Raw genomic sequence first — 27855 nt, 5'->3', positions numbered from 1 at the left:
AAGGGGTCTCGATGCAAGACAGGGTTTTTCTAGTTAACACAGCACATTTTACAAAAATATTTCTTATTTTGCAAACCCAACAGTGGCAAATATTTTTGGGTGAATATGACATTTGTGACTACAGAAATTACATTTGTGACCAACATTTGACATATTTAAGATTATATTTGTGAGTTGTTCCACATATTTGTGAGTTGCGTTTTACAGATCAGTTTGTGCAGATCTAAAATACGGAATCCATATTAGCACATCCTCTGTTCTCATGAAAATAAGATACAAATTCATATATCACAATTACTTTTAGAGATGTATCCTTTTGGTATCCTATCTTCCTTTCCTTCCATTCCTCCCCTTCTTTGCTTTCCTAGCTCTCTTTCCTCCTATCCTTTCCTAACTCCCTTTCATTTCCTCCTATCCTAGCTTCCTTTCCTCCAGTCCTTGTTCACTAGATTCCTTTCCTCTCCTCCTTTACTTGCTCCATTTCCTTCCCTGGCTTACTCTCCTCCTTTCCTATCTTCCATTTCTTCTATCCTGGCTTCCATTCCATGATCCCTTTCCTTCCTTTCCTCACCTCTGTTGCTTCAATCACTGAACACAATCGGCACTTGTTCGAAGCGGGCTTCTATTTGAAATTTCCTTAATGCACACATTTTTTGCTCAATAAGATGTTGAAAAGACTACCACAATGTTTATTGTGACCATTATATACATTATAATAACAAATCCATCACAGCTCAGACATGGAAAGACTAGGCTGCCGATTATACACCCACGATTTTGCACTTTGGGGGTGGGGGGGATTTTACCCCTTTTTCCTCCCCAATTTCGTGGTATCCAATTGTTTAGTAGCTACTATCTTGTCTCATCACTACACCTCCCGTACGGGCTCGGGAGAGACGAAGGCTGAAAGTCATTCGTCCTTCGATACACAACCCAACCAAGCCGCACTGCTTCTTAACACAGAGCGCATCCAACCCGGAAGCCAGCCGCACCAATGTGTCGGAGGAAACACCGTGCACCTGGCAACCTTGGTTAGCGTGCACTGCGCCCGGCTTGCCACAGGAGTCGCTGGTGAGGCGTCCAGTCCTGCCATGGAGCAGGACTGGACGCCGTGCCTGGACTGGGCACCGACGCAGAGGAAGGCTCCAGCCTTGTAGCGGGACTGGACATCAGCGCAGAGGAGGGCTCCGGCCATGGAGCTGGGTTGGCCGCTTTGCCTAGACTGGGCACTGGCACAAAGGAAGGCTCCGGCCTTGGAGCTGGACTGGACACCGTACCCAGACTGGGTACCGGCACCGAGGGAGGCTCCTGCCATGGAGCAGGACTGGACGGCGTGCCTGGACTGGACACCAGCGCAGAGGAAGGCTCCGGCCTTGGAGCTGGACTGGACACCGTACGCAGACTGGGTACCGGCGCCGAGGGAGGCTCCTGCCATGGAGCAGGACTGGACGGCGTGCCTGGACTGGACACCAGCGCAGAGGAAGGCTCCGGCCTTGGAGCTGGACTGGACACCGTACCCAGACTGGGTACCGGCGCCGAGGGAGGCTCCTGCCATGGAGCAGGACTGGACGGCGTGCCTGGACTGAACACCAGTGCAGAGGAGGGCTCCGGCCTTGGAGCTGGACTGGACACCGTGCCTGGACTGGGCACCGGCGCAGAGGAGGGCTCCGGCCTGTGGACCATCGCAGGAGATCCGGACTGTGGACCGTCGCAGAATGTTCCGCACTGTGGATTGTCATAGGAGGTTCCAGACTGAGGACCATCGTAGGAGGTTCCCGACTGAGGACCGTCGCAGGAGGTTCCGGACTGAGGACCGTCACAGGAGGTTCCGGACTGAGGACCGTCGCAGGAGGTTCCAGACTGAGGACCGTCGCAGGAGGTTCCGGACTGAGGACCGTCGCAGGAGGTTCCGGACTGAGGACCGTCGCAGGAGGTTCCGGACTGTGGACCGTCGCAGGAGGTTCCGGATTGTGAACCGTCGCCGGAAGCTCTGGACTGTGAACCGTCGTCGGAAGCTCTGGACTGTGAATGCACACTGGAGGCCTCCTGCGTGGAACCGGTACAGGTGGCACCGGACTGGTGACACGCACTTCAGGGCGAGTGCTAGGAGCAGGCATAGGACGTACCGGGCTAGGGAGGCGAACTGGAGGCCAGATGCTTCAAACCGGTGCAGATGACACCGGACTGGTGTCATGCTCCTCAGCACGCCTGTGCTGAACCACTCTCATCGCTACCACCTCTCTCCGGAATCTCTCATCGAGTTCCTCCTTCGATTCCCTGACTGGCTCTGGTTCACCTCCTGGCTCCGCAGACCACCCCGTGTGCCCACCCCAAAGTCTTTTGGGGGCTGTCCTTTAGGCTTTCCTTGTGCCCACGAATCCTGGCATTGTCGCTGTCCTCCCTTCTCTCCTTGCGTCTGCTTCCACAGCAGGCTTTCGTGTCCTGCCAAGATTTCCTCCCAAGTCCAGGATGTCTTCTCCTCCTTGGTCTCCTCCCAAGTCCAGGTTACTCTCTCCTCCTGAGCACGCTGCTTGGTCATGGTGTGGTGGGATCTTCTGTCAGGATCGTCGTAGGAACATTCACACCAAAGTGCAGCGTGATATCGGTTCGACATATTTTTATTTAAAGTCAACCGCACAGAAACATCAAAAAGAATACACGACACGTGAAGCTACGGAGTGCTCACAGGCAACTACACATAAACAAGATCCCACAAAACACAGTGGGGAAATGGCTGTCTGAATATGATCCCCAATCAGAGACAATGATAAACAGCTGCCTCTGATTGGGAACCATACCAGGCCAACATAGAAATAAAACAACACAGATTACACACCCTAGTCACAACCCGACCTAACCAACATAGAGAATAAAAAGTCTCTCTATGGTCATGGTGTGACAAAGTATAAGTACTGTAAATAAGTGCATGTATTTTCAAAAGGCAAAAGTGGACTTTTGCGTAGAATGTGAAAAAAAGTTATTTCTCCAAGGTCTTTACAGGTAATGTTGGTGTATTAGGATGTGGATAAGTGTGGTTCTAAGGTATTTTTGTCACGACTTCCGCCGAAGTCGGCTCCACTCCTTGTTCGGCGGTCGACGTCACCGGCCTTCAAGCCATCGCCGCTCCAATTTTCATTGTTCCATTTGTTTTGTCTTGTTCCCCGCACACCTGGTTTACATTCCCTAATCACACTGCATATATAATTTCCTCTGTTCCCCTCCATGTCTTTGTGTTGAATTGTTTTGTTACGTGTTCAGTGTTACGCGCCAGACTGATTTTTCCCGGGTATCGTGTTTTGACCCGTAGTATGTGTATTGTCATACATTTGCATTATTGTGAGTGTTTTTGCACTTACTCACTTTTTGCCATTGGTTGAAGGTTTTTTGACGCAGTTGCGCCTGTCTTTTGTGCTTCTGCCAAATAAAGTGCACCTGAACTAAAATCTCTGTTCTCCTGCACCTGACTTCTTACCAGTAGCGCACAACCTTGACTGAATTCCACACCAACCATGGAGTCAGCAGGAGGAGGTACCCCGGTCAGAGGAGTCGAGGAGCGTGTCCGAGAACACTCGGCGATGCTGCAACATCTCGGCGCCACGATGGACCGCTGGGAGAGACAGGGAGTCTCTCCAGCGCCTCGACCAGCACAACTGGGGTAACCTCTACCCGTCCCTCCTGTATCCGGTCCCAGTGGGATGTGCCTCTCCCTTCCCAGGGAGTATGATGGGACGGCAGCAGGGTGCCAGGGGTTCCTGTTACAACTGGACCTATACCTGGCCACCGTTCACCCAGCTCCCTAGGGAAGAGAGAGGGCGTCCGCCCTCGTCTAGTGCCTCTCGGGGAGAGCTCTGGAGTGGGCAAACTCTGTGTGGGGAGAAGGAGATACGGCGTTGGACCACTTTGAGGAGTTCACCCACTGCTTCCTGGCAGTCTTCGACCATCCCCCCGAGGGTAGAGCGGCGGGAGAAGTGCTCTTCCACCTGAGGCAGGGGACGAGGAGCACCCAGGAGTTCGCCCTGGAATTTCAAACCTTGGCCGCCGGTGCAGGATTGAACGACAGAGCCCTTATTGACCACTACAGATGCAGCCTGCGCGAGGATGTCCGTCGGGAGTTGGCCTGCAGGGATGCCACCATCACCTTTGACCAACTGGTGGATCTGTCCATTCGGTTGGATAACCTGCTGGCCACCTGCGGACGTCCAGAGAGGGCTCTGTCGGGTCCATCTTCCAGCACCCCCGCTCTGGTGCCAATGGAGCTGGGAGGGGCTGCTCTTAGGGAGGCTGGAGGAGGGGTCTTCACGTGCACCATCTGTGGCCGCAGAGGGCACAATGCCGGTCGGTGCCAGGTTGGTCCCTCTGGGAGTTGAGGCAGCAGGCAGTGCTCTCTGGCGTCCCCCCAGGTGAGTCTGCACCACTCTCATCCAGAGTCCTCTGTTGTCCACCTGTTTGTTCATGTTTGTTTTCCTGAGTTTTCCCCGCATTCCCATCATAAGGCGCTCGTCGATTCAGGCATGGCTGGGAATTTTATCGACAGAGCGTTCGCCCTTAGTATAGGGATCCCCATTGTTCCTGTGGTTAGACCCTTCCGGGTACACGCTCTGGATAGTCGACCATTAGGGTCCAGGTTAATTAGGGAAGCCACCATCTCCCTGGTCATGGTGACGCAGGGGGGTCACGAGGAGATAATCAGTCTCTTCCTCAATGACTCTCCTGCATTTCCCATGGTACTAGGCCTTCCCTGGTTAGCTCATCATGACCCCACCATTTCATGGCAACAGACGGCTCTCACGGGGTGGTTGCGAGAGTGCTCGGGGAGGTGTGTAGTGGTTTCTGTTGGTGCTACCACGGTGGAAAGTCCAGACCAGGTCTCCACCGTGCGCATCCGCCCATAATATACCGATTTGGCTCGCTCCTTCTCCAAAAAGAAGGTGATTCAATTACCACTCCATCGACAAGGGGATTGTGCGATAAATCTCCTGGTAGACACTACACTTCCCAGAAGTCACGTGTATCCCCTGTCGCAAGTGGAGACGGCGGCTATGGAGACATATGTCTCAGAATCCCTGCTTCAGGGGTACATTCGGTCCTCCACTTCACCCGCCTCCTCAAGTTTCTTTTTTATGAAAAAGAAGGAGGGAGGTCTGCGCCCGTGCATTGACTATCGAGGTCTAAATCAAATCATGGATCAGACTCCCATACTCCCGGCCTCCTGCCTAGTAGCGCCGGTCGTGTGGGAGCTGGACGCGGACATTGAGCAGGCGTTACGTACAGAGCCCGCTCCCCTCCAGTGTCCCGTCGGGCGTTCCATCTGTACGTTCCATCTGCTGTCCGTGACCAGTTGATCTATTGGGCCCACACGTCCCCCTCCTCTGGTCATTCGGGGATCGGCCGGACGGTGCACTATCTGAGTGGGAAGTACTGGTGGCCTACCTTGGCAAAGAACGTGAGGGTTTATGTTTACTCCTGCTCGGTGTGCGCCCAGTGTAAGGCTCCTAGACACCTGCCGAGAGGTAAGGTACATCCCTTACCCATTCCACAACGGCCTTGGTCACACCTGTCGGTGGATTTTCTGACCGATCTTCCTCCCTCACAGGGAAACACCACGATCCTGGTCGTTGTGGATCGTTTCTCTAAGTCCTGTCGTCTCCTCTCTGCCCGGTCTCCCTACGGCCCTACAGACTGCGGAGGCCTGTAGGTTTACACACGTCTTCCGGCAATACGGGGTGCCTGAGGATATAGTGTCTGATCGAGATCCCCAGTTCACTTCGAGAGTCAGGAGGGCGTTCATGGAACATCTGGGTGTCTCGATCAGCCTCACCTCAGGTTTTCACCCCGAGAGTAATTGACAGGTGGAGAGAGTTAACCAGGATGTGGGCAGGTTTCTGCGGTCTTATTGTCAGGACCGGCCAGGGGAGTGAGCGTTGTTCATGCCCTGGGCTGAGATGGCGCAGAACTCGCTCCGCCACTAATCACACTGCATATATAATTTCCTCTGATCCCCTCCATGTCTTTGTGTGGAATGTTTTGTTACGTGTTGAGTGTTACGCGCCAGACTGATTTTTCCCGGGTATCGTGTTTTGACCAGTAGTATGTTTATTGTCATACATCTGCATTATTGTGAGTGTTTTTGCGCTTACTCACTTTTGCCATTGGCTGGAGGATTTTTGACGCAGTTGCGTCTGTCTTTTGTGCTTCTGCCGAATAAAGTGCACCTGATCACAAATCTCTGCTCTCCTGTACCTGACTTCTTAACAGTAGCGCACAACCTTGACAATTTTAGATTAATTTCTACATTGAATGGGATCCTATGGGCAAATGGCATAACAGGATATGCCTATAAAGTATCTACAGTGGGGCAAAAAAGTATTTAGTCAGCCACCAATTGTGCAAGTTCTCCCACTTAAAAAGATGAGAGAGGCCTGTAATTGTCACCATAGGTACACTTCAACTATGACAGACAAAACGAGAAAAAAATCCAGAAAATCAAATTATGGTGGAAAATAAGTATTTGGTCACCTACAAACAAGCAAGATTTCTGGCTCTCACAGACCTGTAACTTCTTCTTTAAGAGGCTTCTCTGTCCTCCACTCGTTACCTGTATTAATGGCACATGTTTGAACTTGTTATCAGTATAAAATACACCTGTCCACAACCTCAGTCACACTCCAAACTCCACTATGGCCAAGACCAAAGAGCTGTCAAAGGACACCAGAAACAAAATTGTAGACCTGCACCAGGCTGGGAAGACTGAATCTGCAATAGGTAAGCAGCTTGGTTTGAAGAAATCAACTGTGGGAGCAATTATTAGGAAATGGAAGACATACAAGACCACTGATAATCTCCCTCGATCTGGGGCTCCACGCAAGATCTCACCCCGTAAGGTCGAAATGATCACAAGAATGGTGAGCAAATATCACAGAACCACAAGGGGGGATCTAGTGAATGACCTGCAGAGAGCTGGGACAAAAGTAACAAAGCCTACCATCAGTAACACACTACGCCACCAGGGACTCAAATCCTGCAGTGCCAGACGTGTCCCCCTGCTTAAGCCAGTACATGTCCAGGCCCGTCTAAGGTTTGCTAGAGAGCATTTGGATGATCCAGAAGAAGATTGGGAGAATGTCATATGGTCAGATGAAACCAAAATATAACTTTTTGGTAAAAACTCAACTCGTCGTGTTTGGAGGACAAAGAATGCTGAGTTGCATCCAAAGAACACCATACCTACTGTGAAGCATGGGGGTGAAAACATCATGCTTTGGGGATGTTTTCCTGCAAAGGGACCAGGACGACTGATCCGTGTAAAGGAAAGAATGAATGGGGCCATGTATCGTGAGATTTTGAGTGAAAACCTCCTTCCATCAGCAAGGTCATTGAAGATGAAACGTGGCTGGGTCTTTCAGCATGACAATGATCCCAAACACACCGCCCGGGCAACGAAGGAGTGGCTTCGTAAGAAGCATTTCAAGGTCCTGGAGTGGCCTGGCCAGTCTCCAGATCTCAACCCCATAGAAAATCTTTGGAGGGAGTTGAAAGTCCGTGTTGTTCAGCAACAGCCCCAAAACATCACTGCTATAGAGGAGATCTGCATGGAGGAATGAGCCAAAATACCAGCAACAGTGTGTGGAGACCTTGTGAAGACTTACAGAAAATGTTTGACCTCTGTCATTGCCAACAAAGGGTATATAACAAAGTATTGAGAAACTTTTTTTATTGACCAAATACTTATTTTCCACCATAATTTGCAAATAAATTCATAACAAATCCTACAATGTGATTTTCTGCATTTTTTTTCTCATTTTGCCTGTCAGAGTTGAAGTGTACCTATGATGAAAACTTGCACAATTGGTGGCTGACTAAATACTTTTTTGCCCCACTGTATATCTGGGATATGGACCACAAACTGTCTTGGGATATCAAACAACAGTATAGGTAAGTGCTAAAACAGGTACACGTCAAATGGGGGATATTCTCATTTAAATGTCCCGCATTACACCATCTGGTGTTGACATAAAACGACTCTGCCCCCCAATTTTTAACCTTTACTGTGGCAGTCTATCCAAGCGCACGAGAGAAAAGCCATCCAAAGTTACTGATTCAACAGGTGTATCCTCTCCAAGCCAAGTTTCTGTGAAACAAAACACACACCACACATAATGTCAGTGGACGTTTGTTTGTAGAAAATGTATGTCTTTAGTCAATAATTATTCAACCCCTTTTTTATGGCAAGCCTAAATGACTGAAGTTATCTGTAAGGCCACTTAATCCAGTAGTGAATTTGAAGTGTTGATTCAACCACAAAGACCAGGGAGATTGTTCAATACCTCGCAAAGAAGGACAGCAATAGGTAGATGTGTAAAAAATTATAAAACCCTTTGTGTATGGTGAAATTATTAATTAGGCTTTGGATGGTGTATCAATACACCCAGTCACTACAACGATACAGGCGTCCTTCCTCATTTCATCATGAGAGCAATGGTGATTTTAAAACAGTTACAGAGTTTAATTATTAATGGTTGTGATACGAGAGAATTGTGGATGGATCAACAATATTGTAGTGACTCCACAATACTAACCTAAATGACAGAGTGAAAAGAAGGAAGCCTGTACAGAATAAAAATATTCCAAAACATGCATTCTGCTTGAAATAAGGCACTTAAGGAATATTGCAAAAAATCCAACACAACACATCACTGACTACCCCTTGTCATATTTTCAAGAAATGGTGGTGGCTGCATCATGTTATGGCTATGCATTACTGAGCTCTTCAGTAAGGCCATTCTACTGCCAATGTTTGTCTATGGAGATTGCATGGCTGTGTGCTCAATTTCATACACCTGTCAGCAACAGGTGTGGCTGAAATAGCCGAACCCACTAATTTGAAAGGGTGTGCACATACTTTTGTATATATTTATATAGTGTACATCTGACAGTATAATGTACATTTCTTTAGCAAGACCATAGTAATTTAAATGAATGACATTATAGCAATCATACAAAGTCATATTTTTTACCTTGACATAAATATTGAAACAGTATATATAGTATGTATAATACTGAATCACTTTGGTCATGTTTTATCAAACATAAATGTCCATGAAACATCTATTTTTGAAAAAGTATTTCAGACTTAATCACATATTGAGTGATATGCGTGGTTCTGTGGTCAGGTCAGACTATATTAATTCATCTAACAATTAATCTCTAAGTTTTTTTTGCTCGGACCTCTACTCCTTTCTCTAACCTGCTGCATTAATTATCTTAACCTGCTGCGTAAATTCTCCTAACCTGCTATTAAAAAGTCCCTTCCATATGGAAGTGGCATGAAAGAGTTTCTCTACTCCATTAGCCTGCTTCTGACTGACACATCCTGTTTCTCTTTTGGTCCCTCCCCTACCACCTCACTAATGGGGAAGCCATTGTTTTCTGTTTGACTTTCGTCAAGGAGAAGATTTGACTCCACTGCTCCACTCTCAGGCTGTAGCTCTTGTTCACGCTGTTCCCCTTCTTTCTCATCTTCCTGTGCATTATCAACAGGCCTTTTTCTCTTGAAACATCCCAGCTGCGTAGAATGGAAAAACAATGTGAAGAATGTGAATCAAAGTGTTGGTCCTTACAATGCACAAGTAAAGTTTCTGTCGCAGCTTTGATACTCACCATATACATGGACATTGTGATGATGATCAGGAGGAAGAGTCCTACTCCAACTCCTGTCCCTATTATCAGGTTTCTATGGGGAGGAATGATGAGCTCAGCCTGAACATCAATCTGGAGGAATACATCTTGAGACAATGAGTGACGATGGAACAAGCATTTTTTTAAACAATTCTAATACAGTGAATCAGTTTAATCAGTTTAATTCCACAAATGGAATTACCTGTGTTTGGTGGAAGCTTGAAGAGTTATCCTAATGAGCAAATAAATACATACAAAATTGATGCTTTTGTGAATATTTGCTCAATAAATATTTGTATTTTTGTTTTAGGTTTTTGACAGGAAACTTACCCTTGGGTCACTCACTGTCTGGACATATCGTTTTTTGTCATAGCTGAGTTTGACAAAACTGATGAAATTGACTGTTTCTCTCTCCCAAGTGAATTTCTTTGGCAATGACAAGCTCTGTAGAGTGAGATATTGTTAGTAGGTGGTAATTTTATATTAAGTAAAATTGTGTTACTTGCTTCAGTTTTTTTAAAGTATTTTGTGGTAGTAGAAGAAGTGTTCTGAATTCAGATTTAAATAGCAGAGAAGTTAGATGAAGCTCTACGTTTTTGTCTAACTTGTTGGGAAAGTGGTCAAAACGGCAATTGTTTAGAAAAGTTTTGACGAAAATAGTTGTGGTTACTGTCTGATTTCAGATTTGAATAGCAGAGAAGTAGACCCATATGTTATGTCTAAGTTGTCGTATAAAATGCTCGGAAAGTGGTCAAAATTTCCGATTGTAAAAGTTGACAGAAAATGTAGTCGATGCAGTAACTAACAAAGCTGCATCATTTGATAGGTAGAAGATATTTCTGTTCTGATTTTAGATTTGAAAAGCAGAGAGACCAAGTAGTCATACCCTCTAAGTTTTTGTCTACGTTGTTGGGAACGTAGCTGATTTGTCAGTCACCGTTTACTCATTGTCTCATGCTGTCACGACTTCTATCGAAGGTAACTCCTCTCCCTGTTCGGGCGGCGCTCGGCGTCACCGGTTTACGAGCCGCTACCGATCCCTTTTTCTTTTTCTGGTTGTTTTGTCTGTGTTCCTTTTCACACCTGGTTTCAATTGCTTTGATTTCTGTGGGTATATAGGACACCTGTTACCTGCCTTAATTTGTGCATGATTAAGTTTGTGGGTATTAGCGTTCAGTATTCTATGCTGTTTATTGTTTTCGCATTGACGTATGTGGTGTCGGAACTGTGGTTGTTCCTCCGTGTACTGACACGAGTTTGCATTCCTTCGAGAGCGTTGTTTGGACATTCATCTGGGCCAATTTTGTATTGGTGGACTATGTGTACAGATCTCTACATTAAACACGCTTCTCAAAAAATCCCTGCTTTCCTGCGCCTGACTCCTACACCTCTCACCGAGACGCACCATATCACACATGCTTAGAATGTGTTCACCCAGTGCAATTACTTTGAAAGTTCTATGGCAGTTAATAAGCCAAGCAAGTGACACGTTCCTACGTCATACTTCCGTGGTCATGTCTCTGGTCTTTTGCATGGGCTTCAAGTTTATGAACTATTGCTCTACAATTTTGCCCATTGACGACCATTCAAAAGCCGACAAAAGTTTTGTTAAACTTTAAAAAGTATAATATATACTTCATATATACTAATATAAAAGTATAATAAGTTGTATGTAAGCACACTGGTCCTGACCACTCTGCACGTTTTAAATGGTGTAGCGTGCTAATGAATAATAAGCATGACAAAGATTTAAAGAGGGATGTTTGCTGTCCCAAAGTCTCATTGATTATTAGCATGTTGTTACTCTGTACCATCATTTGTTCAAGTTGGCTTAATACAGACCCTTGCATGTTGATCGAGGTCCTTGAAGGAAACATTTCCAGACAGCACAAATGTAACTGTCAAAAACTTCTCCAAAAGGAAACTTTCACACTCGATGGACTTGCAGTATTTTTCTGGAGAGCAGTACTGTAAACACAGTCAGAAGCAAAATGTGTGTTTCAGTAACATGATTTCTATACTGAGTTGTAATCTGATTGAATAGGTTACCAACAATGTCAAGAGTGAGTGGCATATTTGAATACTCACCTCTGTTGTTGAATTGATTATCTTTCCACATTGAGTATGGTTCTTCAAAGAAAATAAACTTGTATTAGGCTGTTTCCTATTGAAATAAATTGTGGCAGTAAAATGGCAGCATTTTTGTAAGCAATGTGAACAATTTACCTGTAAGACAGATATTTGGTAGTCCTTCATTTCAAATTTGTGCTCAAGCTTAGTTGGGAAAGTGAAGGTGACTGTGATGGGTACAGACTTAAATCCCAAGTTCTCCACCTGTAAACAATGACACATTCAATCAATCAATCAACCTAACAATGACATTTATATTAAGATTTTATACAAAGGCATTTGTCACAGAACGTGTAACAAAACATATACTTCAACCCCCAAATGAGGAAGCTGAGGGCGACAGAGGCAGTGGAGGCTGCTGAGGGGAGGATGGCTCATAATGGCTGGAATGGAGCAAATGGAATGGCATCAAACGTGTTGGACAGTGGTGGGCCGTCAGGGCCAGCAAGGCCTTCTCTGCTGGCCTAAACATCATCAGAATATATATATTTTTTAAATATATTTCCCACAAATATGTATTAAATTATTCCCCAGAGTAAGTGGTATACTCTTCATTTCATAGAATTCCTCTTGGTTGCACTGCTTCCAGCCCCAGGTTGAGATTTGGAGGGCTCGTCTTTATGTTAGATCTTTTATCCAATCATATTCAGCCATCATGTGTTGCCAGGGGTCTAAAATCTGCCCTCAGGCCTTCAGAATCAACAGTGCGGGCGCTTGTAGCTTAAAGTGAATGGAAATGAAAATTTAGTGTCAACCAATCAGCTTTAGAGTTGGCTATTGTACGCCTGCTGGCTGGCTCCAGTGTTACACAGGAGCCAGCTAGCAGGCAACTGGAGCCAGCCAGCAGGCGTAGTGTGTGCACGTCTTTTGATTGGATTACCAATATTGAGAGGCAGGTCCTATATGGGCAGGTATATGCAAACCTCAGAACTAGGAAACTGAATTTGATAAACTAATTCATTTGCGTACTACTAAGCTGTTTTTTTAACCCACAATGGCGGAAGGAGGAGAAGATATCGATTTGGTCGAGAATATAATTATAACGCCATTCTCAAGACAAACCTTTCAAGAAAAGTTAGACATTGTCAGGAGAGTTCGACCGACGCCGACGCTACAAAGCCTGTCACAGGCGGGAAAGGGGTTCGTTTGCCACTTTCAAAGTTCCAACTACAAGCGCTATCAATGGCTCATAGGCTCCGAGAAGCACTGCAAACTGTACTGCTGGGAATGCCTATTATTTGCAAGTGATAGATTTGGTGTTTGGAGCCACACTGGCTTTGCAAACTTGAGTTGTCTAACCAAGGCAGCAATGAGACACGGCTGGGCACTTACAAGCAATGGTGCTTTTGAAAACTTTTGGGGACACCCGAGTGGATCTACAGCTCAACGAACAAGCGCGCAGGGCAATGGGAGCTGCACAATGAAAAGGTATTGTACTCTTCCCCTGTAATTCTATGAATAAAAATGTCAATTTCAAAGTGACGCAACGCCTGGTTTTATAGTGCGTTTCTGTCTAAATGTATAGTGTCTAGAGCCATGGCATGATAATGATGGTAATAAGAGGTGGATTAATTTGGGTGGGACTGTGTAGGACTTCACTGAAGGCCCAGGCCCCAGGCACACCACTGGTGTTGGACGTATTTTATATATTTCCACTGATTCCTCTTCAGCCATTACCACGAGCCTGTCCTCCCCAATTAAGGTTCCACCAACCTCCTGTGGACTGAGAATATATTTATATGCACACAAATAATTCAATATTAAACTGATTATGGCAATACGCAGTTTAGCATTAGCCATGTAAACACCTTTCTCTGATTATCTTAAATCGGCGTACGCTCATGAGCGAAGTAAGCGTAAACCTATTAAAACATCTTATTTGCAATCTTTTCAAATTATTGGAACATGTAAACTCCTTTAAAGGGATACTGTGAGAGAGCTATGCTACTATACCTATAGACTTCCAGTCATTGCGATAGCTAACGCTAGTTAGCATTGGCTCGCAAAACGACCACTAACTTCCTTTGTACTGCACGCAGAGAAATAAATTATTTCCACAAGTTCATCCGACTCTGGGTAAGTAGAACAAGAATCTTGCAGTATCCCTTTAATGGTGTATCTGTATCCTGCGGTGTATCTGCGCATTTGCTGTCATGAGCACCGCAAGCATCCCTCTGTGGTGCGAGTGATGCGAGTCCAGAAAATCCTAACGTATCCATCTTAAAATCACTTTTCACATACAAACTTTATACACACTGAGTGTACAAAACATTAAGAACGCCTGCTCTTTCCATGATATAGACTGACCAGGTGAATGCTTATCCCTGGTCTCTTGTTAAATCCACTTCAATAGGTGTAGATGGAGAGGAGGGGACAGGTTAAAATATTTTTAAGCCTTGAAACAACTGAGATATGGATTGTGTATATGCCATTCAGAGAGTGAATGGGCAAGACAAAAAATCTAAGTGTCTTTGAACTGGGGATGGTAGTAGGTGTCAGGCGCACCGGCTTGTGTCAAGAATTGCAACGCTGCTGAGTTTCACGCACCACAGGTTCCCGAGTGTATCAAGAATGGTCCACCACACAAAGGACATCCAGCTAACGTGACACAACTGTGGGAAGCATTGGAGTCAACATGGGCGAGGTCAGTACAGGTGTATCAAAGCTGGGACCGAGAGACTGAAAAACAGCTTGTATCTCAAGGCAATCAGACTGTTAAACAGCCATCACTAGCACATTAGAGGCCTAAAGGCATATACTAGAAATCCCTGGCCACTTTAGCCGCGACGGGGAGACCCATGGGGTGGCGCACAATTAGCCCAGCGTCGTCCGGGTTAGGGGAGTGCTTGGCCGGCAGGTATATCCTAGTCTCATCGCGCACTAGCGACTCCTATGGCGGGCTGGGTGCAGTGCACGCTGACACTGTCGCCAGGTGTACGGTGTTTCCTCCGACACATTGGTGCGGCTGGCTTCCGGGTTGGATAGGCATTGTGTCAAGAAGCAGTGCAGCTTGGTTGGGTTGTGTTTCGGAGGACGCATGGCTCTCGACCTTCGCCTCTCCCGAGTCCGTATAAAGAAATCACTGGCCACTTTAAGGAATGGAACACTAGTCACTTTAATAAGGTTTACATATCTGGCATTACTCATCTCCTTTGTATATACTGTATTCTATACTATTCTACGGTATCTTAGTCACTTAATATGGTTTACATATCTGGCATTACTCATCTCCTTTGTATATACTGTATTCTATACTATTCTACGGTATCTTAGTCACTTAATAAGGTTTACATATCTGGCATTACTCATCTCATATGTATTTACTGTATTCTATGCTATTCTACGGTATCTTAGTCACTTAATAATGTTTACATATCTGGCATTACTCACCTCATATTTATTTACTGTTTTCTATACTCTCTCATTCACTTAATGTTTCCTTATCTTGCATTACTCATCAAACTATTATATTAATCAGATAATTCACAATATCTTATTATTGAATGTATGTAAATGTTTTGAGTAACAATAAAGTATGTTTTGTTTAAAACACAGAACATTACCCCCACATCGTGTGAATCACACTTTTTAATGTCAGTCACAGCAATAGCAGTTGATTGTTTACCTCATATACATTCACCAGTCTTTTAGGTGATGTATCCTCCAGAGTACAGTTCATGTAAGTGGTGGAGTCTTGGGGAAGGCTTCAACAACAACAAAAAGATATGTCACCTTGATTATATTCAATTAACTTGATGGAGTCATTCTCAAACAAAATGTCAAGTATAGTCTTGTGAAGACTTACGCTTTTGCTACCAGGTCAACTGCAAATTGAACAGGGATGGTCCTGGTAAGGGAACTATTGGTTGAGTTTCCATTGTCGCTGTAAATAAAGAAAAGGCTAATTCATTTTTTGTGTACATAAATGGAATGCTACGAAGTCCATCAGCTAATTGAGTAGAAGGTATTGAGGTTGTATAAAACGAGTTAGTTTTAAGCAATGTTTTGTTCAAAACTTCGACTGCATGGGGAAATGAAGGGCGTTTCCTGGACTGACTCTAATCTCTCGTCGAGCTACTGCTCTAACATGTTCACACTGGAAGCAGATTATTACCTCAGTCCGATGACGGTCATCTCCATTGTGTCCTTCCAGTCGTACGTATTCAAAATATGGAATTTACTGGTGAACACTGCCTGAGAAGGAAGATGGCATAGTTAAGAAGAAAAAATTAAGACGATCTGAAATGAGATCATAAAAACTGGGAAAGTGGAAAAAAAGTGCAAGGCATGCCTTCATAAAGTACTCAGACCTCTTGACGTATTCAACATTTTGATACAGCCTGAATTCAAAATTGATTCAATTGAATTTTTTCCTCACAAGGCATATATCACTCAAAGATCAAAACTGTTTTAATGACATTGAGTTACTGCTTTGTTACTGCTGTTAGCTCTGAGTCTATCATCTAAGGACAACATTTTAAAAGATTTACCAGTGGATTCACAGCATTATTTACGGGTATATCTAAGTAATCACTCACTGTGGTTTTACTACGGTAGACAGGGAGGCTGACACTGCATGTAGTTCTGTCCATTTCACCTTCCAGACCACCACAGCTGAACACCGTTCTCCTTGTAGACTATGGAATACAGACAATACGTCAAGTGTGTAAATAATTCCGGTTTGTACATCTGAGTCACTGACATAATCTATAATAAACGAATAAGCATGTTAAAGTTTAAAGAATTAATCAATACAACACTTAATATGTTGCTACATTTTATGAATAATTAGCACATGTAGTGTACATTTAAATGTTTGGCGGAAAACTGATGTTTAAATCAACGGTCTTCTATCCTGGTTCTGCAGACCCACAAGATGAGCAAGGAAACTTTTGTTCCAGCCCAGGAGGAACACCCCTGATTAAACTAATCATCAAACCCTTGATTGGCTGAACATGTTTTAGGTCTCCAGGTTTCAATAACAATGTTTTAGATGAGAGCAAGAAGAAAACATCAGAATGAATTATATAATAGATGGAGGGGTGTCGGTATTACCTTCAGAAGATGCATCATGGAGAATGAGAGGCCAGGAGGGTAGAGGAGAGTTAGACTGGTGTTGAATGAGTCATCCCCGTGATTGGACAGTCTTATAGTCACGTTGAAGTAACTCTGGTCCACCACTAATAAAGTTGATGTGCTGAAAAGAGAGACAAAATACATACAGTCAGAGATAACATGTTTTTTTTGAGCAGTCAGTAATTATTGCAGCTACAAACAAGTTACTTTATGTTGCCTCTATTTATCAGATACTTACATGAAGTTGAAGTCCACCTCAAGTTCTGCCACACAGGTTTCATTTTCTTTGCAGTTCTTTTCAAAGGGCACCTGTGAAGAATTCAAGACAACTGTGAATGTGTTAAGATGACCTGTTTTCACAGGTATTTGGATAAATGACAGTACTCAGTCCACAGTCATTGCTAGAACTGTTGATCATTGTAAGTGAACAGGTTTTAGTCAGACCCAGAATGTATCCTCGTACCTCGACCACAGCCTGTGTAGGACTGTCAGTATTCAGAATGGCAGTAAGACCCTTTTGTTGGCTTTCAGATTGAGAAAAAAGTAGTTGGATGATTATGGGCGATAATGTGTCGATCACGCATTGCTGGAAGAAAATTAAATGTGCCATTAATTTCCCTATCCATAGTCCTGAAAAACCCTCATTCTTCTCATCACTGAATAAAATCAACACACAATAAGAATTCAACAACCTAACAACTTAATGTTATTCATTAAATCCCCTCCTTACGAGAGACATTATAGTTGTTGTATTGTTGCATAGCTACAGTTTGTCATTGATCATACTGTCATGTAGACTGAGTGGTTGAAGCAAGTCCGCTCCTTTCTCAGCTCCACTGTAGAGAGAAGTCTTCTGGCCCCTTTGTTCGTGTCATTGTAAAAGGCTCGGCTCCTCTGGCTCACTGGATCCACATCCAGCAGGTAGGAGACGTTCATCCCTGCACTCAGCACCTCTGGAAAAGTACACAAGAGTCTGAAATGGCCTCCTTATCAGGGAGAGAAGTTCAGAACCTCATGGTTGTCTGCTGACGGACAGCATTAGAAAGCAGAGATGGAGTCAAGACCTTATCTCTTGTGACCCAGATCCAGACCAAGGCACAACCTTTCGATACAATTGGACTTCATCTTCACCACAGGGTGGTGGCACTTAATTGGGGAGGACAGGCTTGTGGTAATGGCTGGAGCGGAATAGGTGGAATGGTATCAAACACATGGTTTCTGTGTGTTTGATGCCATTCCATTTGCTCTGTTCCAGACATTATTATGAGCCGTACTCCCCTCAACAGCCTCCACTGGTCTTCAGACTGGGAAGAGACCAAGACACACTTATTGTGGTCAGTGATTTAGCTATTCACTGAGGCTCCGACCTGGACCACCAAGGCCACAATTATGTGGTCTCAGATCATGACTTAATTTCTGTTGGAAAGCACAAAGCCATCAGTGTTCCTAAAGTTCTGAGAGTTCTTACCAGCTTTACTCTTTGTTGCCTCTGCCATGTTAAAGCAGGCTGTTAACGTGATCATGGGGGAAATGATCTCTTTTGCCAGACAGTCAAATCTATCAGTGCTGATCTCCGCGGGATAGAAGTGGAGATGAGCAGAGACGCTGAGGACCGGTCTGGACCTGTGAGCGATCGAGATAAAGATTGGGATGTTATGCTACATTGTACGATGTTGGGTAGTTGAAAGTAAAAGATGCAAAATCGAAACTTAAAAACGGGGAGCATTGAAATAGCGCACATAGAAGACATCTACCAGAGCTACCTCTTCTTAGATTCAATGAGAATGACAGATCTATAACACACATTTCTATGTGAAATTGGTCAGGTGGTTCAAAAAGGTACATACATTGCAGCTTTAAAAACTCCCAACTAGTGTAATATTTGGGAAACACACATGAATGTAAGCAGCATACATTGAAATCATACATTAAAAGCACTAACACTGGTATACACTGGTGATCAACTAGTCGAAACGGCCATATGCCAATATATTTGCACCTCGGTGAACTTCAAGTGAAACAATTTGAAAATGTACCTCAATCCAGGGATGGAAGGTGTTGCTGTACTCCTAATTATCACACAACAATTTATGGTAAATCGAGAAGATAAAAATACTGCTTCTTTAGCATTAGCTAACTAGCACGAGAATGAACAGTTGTAATGGAATTAAGTCATACAATTGTGTGGTGTTGTGTAGGGGGTATTATAGATATTATAGGACTTACCCCGATGACAAAGCGGATGATGTTTTTCTCATCACTTCTATTGATAGAGTTGAACCTTTTATCAGTATCGCTGGGATTTCCATCTGTTATTATGACCAGTACTTTAGTTGCATCTGCGGTGGCGCCGGCAGCTTGGTTTTCAAAAATGTTTTTCCTGAAATAGATGTATTCAAACAACAGATCAAGCTATCTTTCTTACACTACAATCCCCTTTGATCAGATTCGGAGTAGTCGGTCAGAACTTTGAAAGTAAAACTGATAAATAATTATCAACTGGGACCTACAAGACAAAGTCTATTGCCTTATGTGTGTTGGTTAGATCAGCCATGTGCTCTTCTTTCCAAAGTTTAGTCAAGGCTCTCCCCTCTTGGTAGTCTCTGAAGTTGAAAACTGTCTTGGTGTTTGTTGAGAACTGAACCGCTGCGAACTGTCGTTTACAAAAGAAGAAGAGATTACTAATATTGATTTCATACCATACTTTCCATGCAGCAACATGGGTGTATAGCACATACACTCTTAGAATTAGTGGTGACTCGAGGAACCCTGAAGATCCTCAAGGAACCATTGCAAGTCATGTGGTTCATATTCAACATAGCATTGGGTTCGTGGAGGAACCCTGGATTAGAGGCGTGGCTTAGTAAGGGTGTGGCTTTAAGATACTGTATATATTTTGTAGGCCACCCGTAAGCGTAAATGTCGCTCCTGTTGATCTGATCTGCTGTATTGTCATCACGTGAAAATTAAACACAAATATTTTTGTAGTGTCAATGAGGCTTACAGAGTGTTCCTCAAGAGCCTATGCTCTTCCAAAATGGGAATAGTTGCCACTTTATTACTATATGAACATAATTCATATTATTAACATTTTATTTAAATATATAATATGTATGAATATTCAAGGATTTAGTTTGCAGTGTGAAAATTAACATGATGAACAGGAATGACATTTACACTAACGGGTATCCAAAAATTACCTATCTGAAAGCCCTGGCTTCAATATGATAGGCTGCCAGCACTTCAAACGAAGGTTATGGTTTGAAACTTTACACAGAAGGGTGCCTCAAGGAACCTGTTTGAACTGGAAAGGCTATTCTGTTGTGGGACCCAAAAGGTTTTTCTAGGCACCTTTACTTCTAAGAGTGTAGATAAACAGATGTATGTTCAGCAACCTCACGAACATGTTTTAAGTTATGAGTTTTAAAAGGGATGAATACCTTAATTGAGGAGTTTTTTAGGGTTGTCATGATATTGTTTATGAAACCTTTGTTCTCATCAAATTCTTCCGTTGTCATGCTTGCTGATCCGTCAAAGAGGAAAACGAGGTCCACAATTTTCTTAGTACATTCTGGAAGAGAAAGTTAATTACATTATTGTATATGATGGATAACACTCACAACATTCTTCACATATTCAGGAATCCAGATCTTATCATTCACAATTAATATTTTGTGACCTAATGATAATGTAATTTAGCATGACATGAATAAACAGTCAATACATACCAAAAAATCTTAGGTTATGTTATCTACAAATGTGTTCACGTTTCACTGTTATACCTTGGAAGGCAGGTGTGAAGTTCGAGGTGATCTGGAGCTGGCTGTTGAACTGATAACAGATACTGTTCAGATAGGAGTTCCCATCACACTCGTGTGCCAGGCCAGGGCTGCAGGCCTGAATGAGGAGAAACGCCATTGTAAATTAGGGTGACCAGACGTCCCTGTAACAGTGCATTAAAAACAGACTGCAAAGTGAAATAATATTTTTGACGTGGCAAGAAAGACCGGGCAGCAGAGCCTACTGGTTGACGTCTCAATTGCGTTGTGCTTGTTTTGTCCAGCAGAGCGGGCTGCTCGCTATAGCAGCTTCATTCACTCTTCTACTAACTACTTGCTCTAGTTTTAGAGAAAACTGCTGTGGAAAACTCGGCCAGAACCTAACAAGTGTCAAGTGAATCCACAACATCACCACAAACGTCTTTTCAAGCCAGGTAAGTTACAATCGTTTGAGATACTAGCGAGTGATTTTATAATGTCTAAATTCATTATATAGATAGATGATCTGCTCTATAATGTTTTAAATAGGTTATGCTAGCTAACATTAGCTATGTCGACTAAGTTATCTTGCTAGGATCGCTAGCTACTGTCATGGTAGCAAGGTTAAAAAACGTTCACATGTAAACATGCAGTGGACGGGCTATTTTGAAAATATGATTCGATTAAATGTGTGCACAATTCATTCTGAGAATATTTATTTGTAGATTACAGTTGAAATGGTTTGGCATTATAATAATTAGTGTGAAAATATATTCTGACATTTTCATGGATAACATTAGCATAATGTTTTCTGTTAGAGAGTGGAGAGGAAGGAGAGGAGGAAGACTGGATAGGAAGAAGAGTGAAAGAGAGAGGAGGAAAGACAAAGATATGATTACAGAGCCTGCCAATTTATTATTCCAAACAATGTTTTTGAAATAAAATACAAAATGAGGCAAGCAATGGGAATCTGTTAACCAAAGTATTTTATCTAATAGTGTAACGTAAAACTCACTCTTGTACATCGCCTTGGTCTGTACAATTGACCTAATTTTAGCGCCCCCAAAAAACGTAATACTTCCAGATCAACTGTAATGTCAATACCATTTTAAAGCACAATTTCTCCCCTTTCCAACAAAATCAATGACATGACCTCCACGCTGCCCGTTTCTGCATGATTCAAGAAGGTAATGAGCTCCGTTGGGTCTTTTTAAAAATGGCGGGTGGGGAAGCGAAACTAATGTGTGATAGGAGAGATGTCCTGTGGGGAAACAGCTTTTTTTCACTCGATCTGTCCAGTTTATCACCTCTAAAATGTAAATAAAACACTATAAAGAGTTTATATAATGTGTCATTACATACCTAAAGAGAAGAGAAGGAAGAGAAGGAAGACGAGTGAATAAAAGAGGAGGAGAAAGATTGGAGCAAAATAAAAAGTTAAGAGAGTAAGAATGACAGAGGTACAATGGCTCTTTCCAAGAAACGGAATGAATGATATATGGACAGTAGCAAGAAATAAGCTCACTGTTCCTATGCTTATTGTGAAGACAAACTTCAACCTCCCCTGCTAGGAGTTCACGGTGAAGCTGGCCAAAGAGAGCAATCCTGAAGAAGATACATTCTTCTGAGAAATATACAGATTAGGTTGGTATAAGTGGTAACTACATAATATAATCTCATCATTGTCTTTATTACATTGTTAAGTATTTCACATAGACTATTGCCTGTTTTTTTCAATTTTGCTCATGTTCTCTTATGCTCTTCTTCTTCCCAGGCTACCAGGACCCATGAATGGCTGTTCAGATTGGACAGTTCTGTCTTGTCTGTAGTGTTTCTACAGAGTTGATCTGATTGGTCAAAAGACCAATTAGTGAAGAAAATTTCAGAATAGGGCTGCCTATGTAAATGCTGCCAAACATATTACATATGTACGGTACACTCACATGGAGTATTTGAAAACAAGAACATGATCAAATTAAATGTTTGGTGGTTTATCTTACAGTGAACGTTGGAGGAGAAGTAGATTGTGCAACCATAGACAGTCCAATGTACTTGATTGTGTCAGTTTCTGTTGAAAGGGGAAAGGCAGGCATGCAGAATCAACTAGTATTTCTCATTTTCAAGATCCTGTTGACATTTCAACAATATTTTAATACTCGATTAGCCATGGTTACCGTGAATAGGTGTTACATGTTCTTATAATTATTCATGTTCTTATAATTAACCACCTTTCTAAATTGCATTCCAGTAAGTACAGTATAGTGTATCATCAACATCCATCTCTACCTTGAGGAGTGTAACAGTCTGTACAGTTTGTTCGGTCTTGAGCACATCTACAGATTCCACCAGATCCATTCTTCTGATATGGCGCACTGACCATTACCCTGTGTGTGGAAAAATAAAAATGTTAGTTTGGTCGATTTAGATGAGACTGCATCCACTTCTATTACATATGATAAACTTTAGATCAAGAATGGTTGCATAACATTTCTGACAATGTCGGTAAATTACTTTTGCATATCCGTTTTCTTTCGGTTACTAAAGGTTAGAATAGCAACTGCATGGCAAAAGAGGAAAGCACGATGTTGTCAGAGGTGTGATATGACAGAACACAAGTCAGAATTTCCATCCCATCAACGTGTGCATAACTGATACACTGATGCACATTAGTCATGGGCATTGGATGCAGCTGACATCATTTAAGAAAGTAAATAAGAATATAATATGTGGATGCTACCAGGAAAGGATAATACTCAATGAGTCTTGAATAATAATGAGTGAGAAAGTTACAGAGGCATAACTCCCTTGTTATTGTGGTGAGAGGTTCGCATGTCTTGGGTGTGATATTTGTACATCTAACACTCAAAAGGTGTTGCACTTTCTAAACACTTCACCAGACATGGATGAAGATACCCTCAAATTAAAGCTGCCAGGCTGCACTTTAACCCCATAGTCATTATATAATTTAAAATCCAAAGTGCTGGAGTACAGAGCCAAAACAACAACAAATGTGTCACTGTCCCAATACGTTTGGAGCTTACAGAGACATATATTTCTAAATACATTACTATTGATATATTTAGTGCATTTTTGCAAACACAGGAATATTTTTCTGGTCATTTTTGTTTCCTCAGGTTTGTGATGCTGTTTTGCAGATGAAGTTTGTAACATAATACTTAGCATTTTTCACTATGACGATAACAATAACACTTGCCCTTTCTCCTTGCCAGAAATGAACTGCAGGACCTTGTAACCAAAGAAATCCTCTTCCTCCCCCTTGTAGATTTTTGGGTTTGCTTCATCTATGTTGAAAGCCATTGAAGCGACAGCTGGCAAAGGAAAGAAAGAAGGGTACAATCGGATGACAGACAACTATTTGGGTTAAATGCATAAAAATTATATTCATAAATATTTGGTGTCTAGTAGGCCTAATCCACGATGTACAATAACATACATCATTTGAACAGCATTTCGCACAAATATTAGATATCCGATCTTCCCTACAACACAAATTTTCGATTGTGGTCAGTGATACCTGGTGCAGGTGCTATGGGGGCGGGGGGCAAAGCCTCCCTAAATTGACTTTTGTGCCCACCCAAAAAACCTTCTATCAACATTTGGATACAGTTATTTATTGATATAAATATTACTGCACCAGAGCTACATGCTCTAGCCAGTCAAACTGCCTGCCAGTTCATTGCCAACCCTGTAGCCTATTTTTATACTCTGCAAACAAGAGCAAACTGCTTCTCCCTATTAGCTCCAAACAAATTGCTCAAAATAAGTGACCAAACTATATTGCTATTCCTGGGATTTGCTTTGAGCTAGGATACTCATGCCAGAGCTATTATCAATAGAGAGAGGAGAGGGAAAGAGAGCGAGGCCAGTGGAGCTGATGCTAGCAGAGATGCGTGAATAGTGCAAGACGGGAATAGTGAAGACAGAGATGTGTTACAAATTTATGGTAATTCATATAATAATCAATCATTCGTAGGCCTATGCTGCCATGCTACCTGACCTGTGCTATGCAAGACAGAGGCAAATAATATCCACCAGAGACAGATTTAAATATAATATAGGCCTTCATAATAAAGGTCTACTATCGCATTGCTGTCTCTCTCTCCCCCTTCAAGCTTTCCTTGTCAATTCATTTGGTAGGCTACATTGGTTTAGCATTATCCAAGGCCTAGGCTTTTAATAGCCAACGTTTTTAGGAAAAGAGAAATGTGATTTGCTGTTGTGTGTTTGAAATGCACTGATGGCTTTAAATGGTGGGTCCTTTTGACGGATATGTGTGTGAGTTTGCTTATTCTCTCTATGTCCATTCAGAACTTTTCCGAAAGTAAATTCATACATTTCTGTTGTTGCGCATTCACTATTCCCGTTTTGCACTATTCACGCATCTCTGCTCGCATCTCTGTAGTTATCAATTTGGGCGAGTGCTTGGCCTCTGGCTATGGTCCTGATATTGCCACTCCTACAGCGGAGACTCAAAAAACAGCTAAGTGCTGGGCTGCACATCGTCTGGATAACCCAGGTTAGCCTATACGTGTCTCCATTTTACCTGGGCTTCTCCCAAATCGTTACAACATGTACACTACACGCGGCGCCGCTCTGTTCTGAATAACATTTAGGCTAACAGTTGGTGAAAGATGTTTTTGCCCTGGGTCCCATAATTGGTTAATCCAGCCCAAATAAATGGCTCTGGTCAGTGTGTGTTGGAACCTTCATTGTTGATGCTTTGCTTATTGGTTATGTGGTACATTTCCACAGAACCATGTCGGTGGAATATTCGTTGCTTATATTATATATAGCCTAACTATAAATAAGCATCTAACAGTCCCCCCCAGCTGATCATAGTCTGGCACAGGCTCTGGTGAAAACAAGTAAAGGTTCAGTCTGGAAGATGTGCACATGGATGAAAAGGTGCATAAACATATTTGGAGGAATCATCATTTACATTTTTTTGGCTGAACATAGGTGTGCTATAGGCTACTGTGGTTCAACCAGAACTGCCATCAATAGTTAACGTAGCTGTAACATTGTAAATAACTTCTTTATGACTTTTTCACTGTGCAAAAATGTGTGATAAATGGCCAATAGTTATTGCTTATCATTGACTGTCTCAAAAACATGAATCGACAATGAAGTGTTATCTAGTTTTAAAAGGTTAAGTGGCCTGTGGTTCAAACCAACTACTGCCTTAAATTGAAAAAAGTGGAAGTCGGTTACCTTTATTGACATGAAACAACAGGATACGGTATGACTAGTTCTGTTTTCTAAAAAGCCCCCCAAATATTGACAATGGAGCAACTAACAAGTAAATTAAATTCAGAGCATTGGATTTTGATTTGGTTGGGATCCCCATTAGCCGATGGCAATGGCAACATTAGGCACCTTCCTTTTACATAAATGATCCTTTTGCAAGTTAAGCATCCATTTTGAAAGCATATCCTCCTCTACAGTACTTCAAGTTTGTCTATTGATTACAATGGTGTGAACAGTTCAACATATTTAGATTTAGTCAGGAATAGCAAAACTAAAACTATACTTTAATTTAAAACGTGTAATATTGAAAGTAATTTACTTGTTTCTACTAGTTGAGCTGATGATTTTTTGTACAACACCTTTAATATGTAATTGAATATTAAGCAGAGTGAAATCCTGATAGTCAGCACTTACCCATGGCTGCCATGCAGGTTAGCAGGCAGAGGGGTCCTTGCCTGGACATCTTCTCTTCTCCTTCACTTTGTTCACTAACATGCAGTGAGGAAAATATTGCACCACTCAACCTTTGCAAATGAAACTTACTCGTCTTCCTGCACTTTGTTTCCTGTGTGCCTCACTCACGAAAGTAGCTGCTGTGAATCACTATCATTTGGGTGAGAAAGTAGATGTACATGTTTTATGCAGCTTCCTCTTTTGCATGATTGGTATAGGTACATTGCCCCGTCCCCTTCTTTTATACTTCCCCAGTGAGAATACTTTATAAGTATCAAATGTGAGAACCCTGTCAAGAAAGAAAAAAAAGAAAAGTGACTTTGTCTAACCTGACACTTCTGGATACCAGTTTGATTGAGATTCTCCTCGCTTCAATGTTACATGTCACAGTTGCAAATGAGAACTTGTTCTCAACTAGCCTACCTGGTTAAATAAAGGTGAAAAAAAACATAATAATTTTAATCAAATGTTGTCCCAATTGCCACATTGTACACATTGACATTTGCTCTGATGAGATAAATAGTTAGCTAGTTGCTAAATGTCTGTCGGAGGAAGGGTGTTGGTACCTTTTAAACCACAACGCTCTTTGGCTATGCAGTGACATCAGTTTCACACTTGTACAGTGTTAAATGTTTCAACACCTTCATGTTTGCTGTTTGTGCTGTTTTGCATATCATAATTGTATTTGATGTGTGTATCTTTGCAATTACAGGTCTCATTTGCAAAAGTGACATTGGTCACAATAGGACTCCCTGTCAAAATAAGGTTAAATATAAGAAATCTTACATTAGTGTTGGGAACCCCCTATGTGTTTGGACTGTCATTGCATAACTTATTGCAGTGTGTTGTAGAGTGCAAAGTTCAGAGGATGTCCTCTGGTGATTGCAACATTTCACTTCTGTTTTGAACTATCTACACACCATCTATAAGTTTTTGTTTGTGTTGTCTCTTTCTTGCTGCCTCCTCTTCTACCCTATCCCAGGTAATTTGTTGCTTTTTGTGTTGGTTTTCCTTATAGTTGCTTATTGTAGCATCTTTGGGTTTTAGAAAAGCGATATAAAATAATACGTATGAAACGAAAAGCCTAATTTCTGCAAATTATTAATTGCAGAATTGCCTACATACTTGCCACTGGTTTAAAACCCTCAAGCAGGTATTCCCAAACTGGGACAATGCCATCGGGGGTACGCCAAATTAAAATGTGATTCTATAAAATAAATACATTTAAAAAAATATTCACATTTTCAAACAGTCCATTTACTAAGGCCTACGTCCATAGAGACACATACCAGCTCTACCGGTAGTACTGCTACTACCAGCAGTACAACACCTGCACCTGTCGACGACACAAGTTGTTCTGCCCTCCACGAGCCCATCCAATGCTGGCATCAGTAATTCTACATGTGTTGTTAGCCCAACTAGCATGGACACTGACAGTTGTGAATCTGATGCCGCTGAAGAGCTACTGCCTCCTTACCCGGGAAAGCACAGAACA

General features: G+C 42.7%; 1 protein-coding gene across 1 annotated transcript; it reads right to left on the bottom strand.

Annotated features, from left to right (window-relative positions):
- Nucleotides 1–7738: 7738 nt before the first annotated feature.
- On the bottom strand, nucleotides 7739–26531 carry LOC135520334 (integrin alpha-L-like). Its single transcript, XM_064945803.1, has 26 exons — nucleotides 26322–26531; nucleotides 23854–23968; nucleotides 22926–23023; nucleotides 22640–22707; nucleotides 20664–20778; nucleotides 20322–20452; nucleotides 19392–19534; nucleotides 19108–19261; nucleotides 18847–18950; nucleotides 18729–18735; nucleotides 18350–18539; nucleotides 17668–17834; nucleotides 17345–17467; nucleotides 17120–17190; nucleotides 16861–17002; nucleotides 16344–16442; nucleotides 15920–15999; nucleotides 15611–15688; nucleotides 15431–15509; nucleotides 11902–12009; nucleotides 11764–11805; nucleotides 11518–11643; nucleotides 10006–10119; nucleotides 9878–9907; nucleotides 9658–9768; nucleotides 7739–9562 (listed from the first exon to the last, which is right to left on the bottom strand). Exons 1-26 carry the CDS (start codon nucleotides 26368–26370, stop codon nucleotides 9338–9340), a joined length of 2769 nt encoding a protein of 922 aa, XP_064801875.1. The 5' UTR covers nucleotides 26371–26531; the 3' UTR covers nucleotides 7739–9337.
- Nucleotides 26532–27855: the final 1324 nt, after the last annotated feature.

Source organism: Oncorhynchus masou, chromosome 4 (assembly GCF_036934945.1).
Source record: "Oncorhynchus masou masou isolate Uvic2021 chromosome 4, UVic_Omas_1.1, whole genome shotgun sequence".
Classification (NCBI taxonomy): Eukaryota; Metazoa; Chordata; class Actinopteri; order Salmoniformes; family Salmonidae; genus Oncorhynchus; species Oncorhynchus masou.
This window is presented reverse-complemented; position numbering and strand designations above follow the sequence as displayed.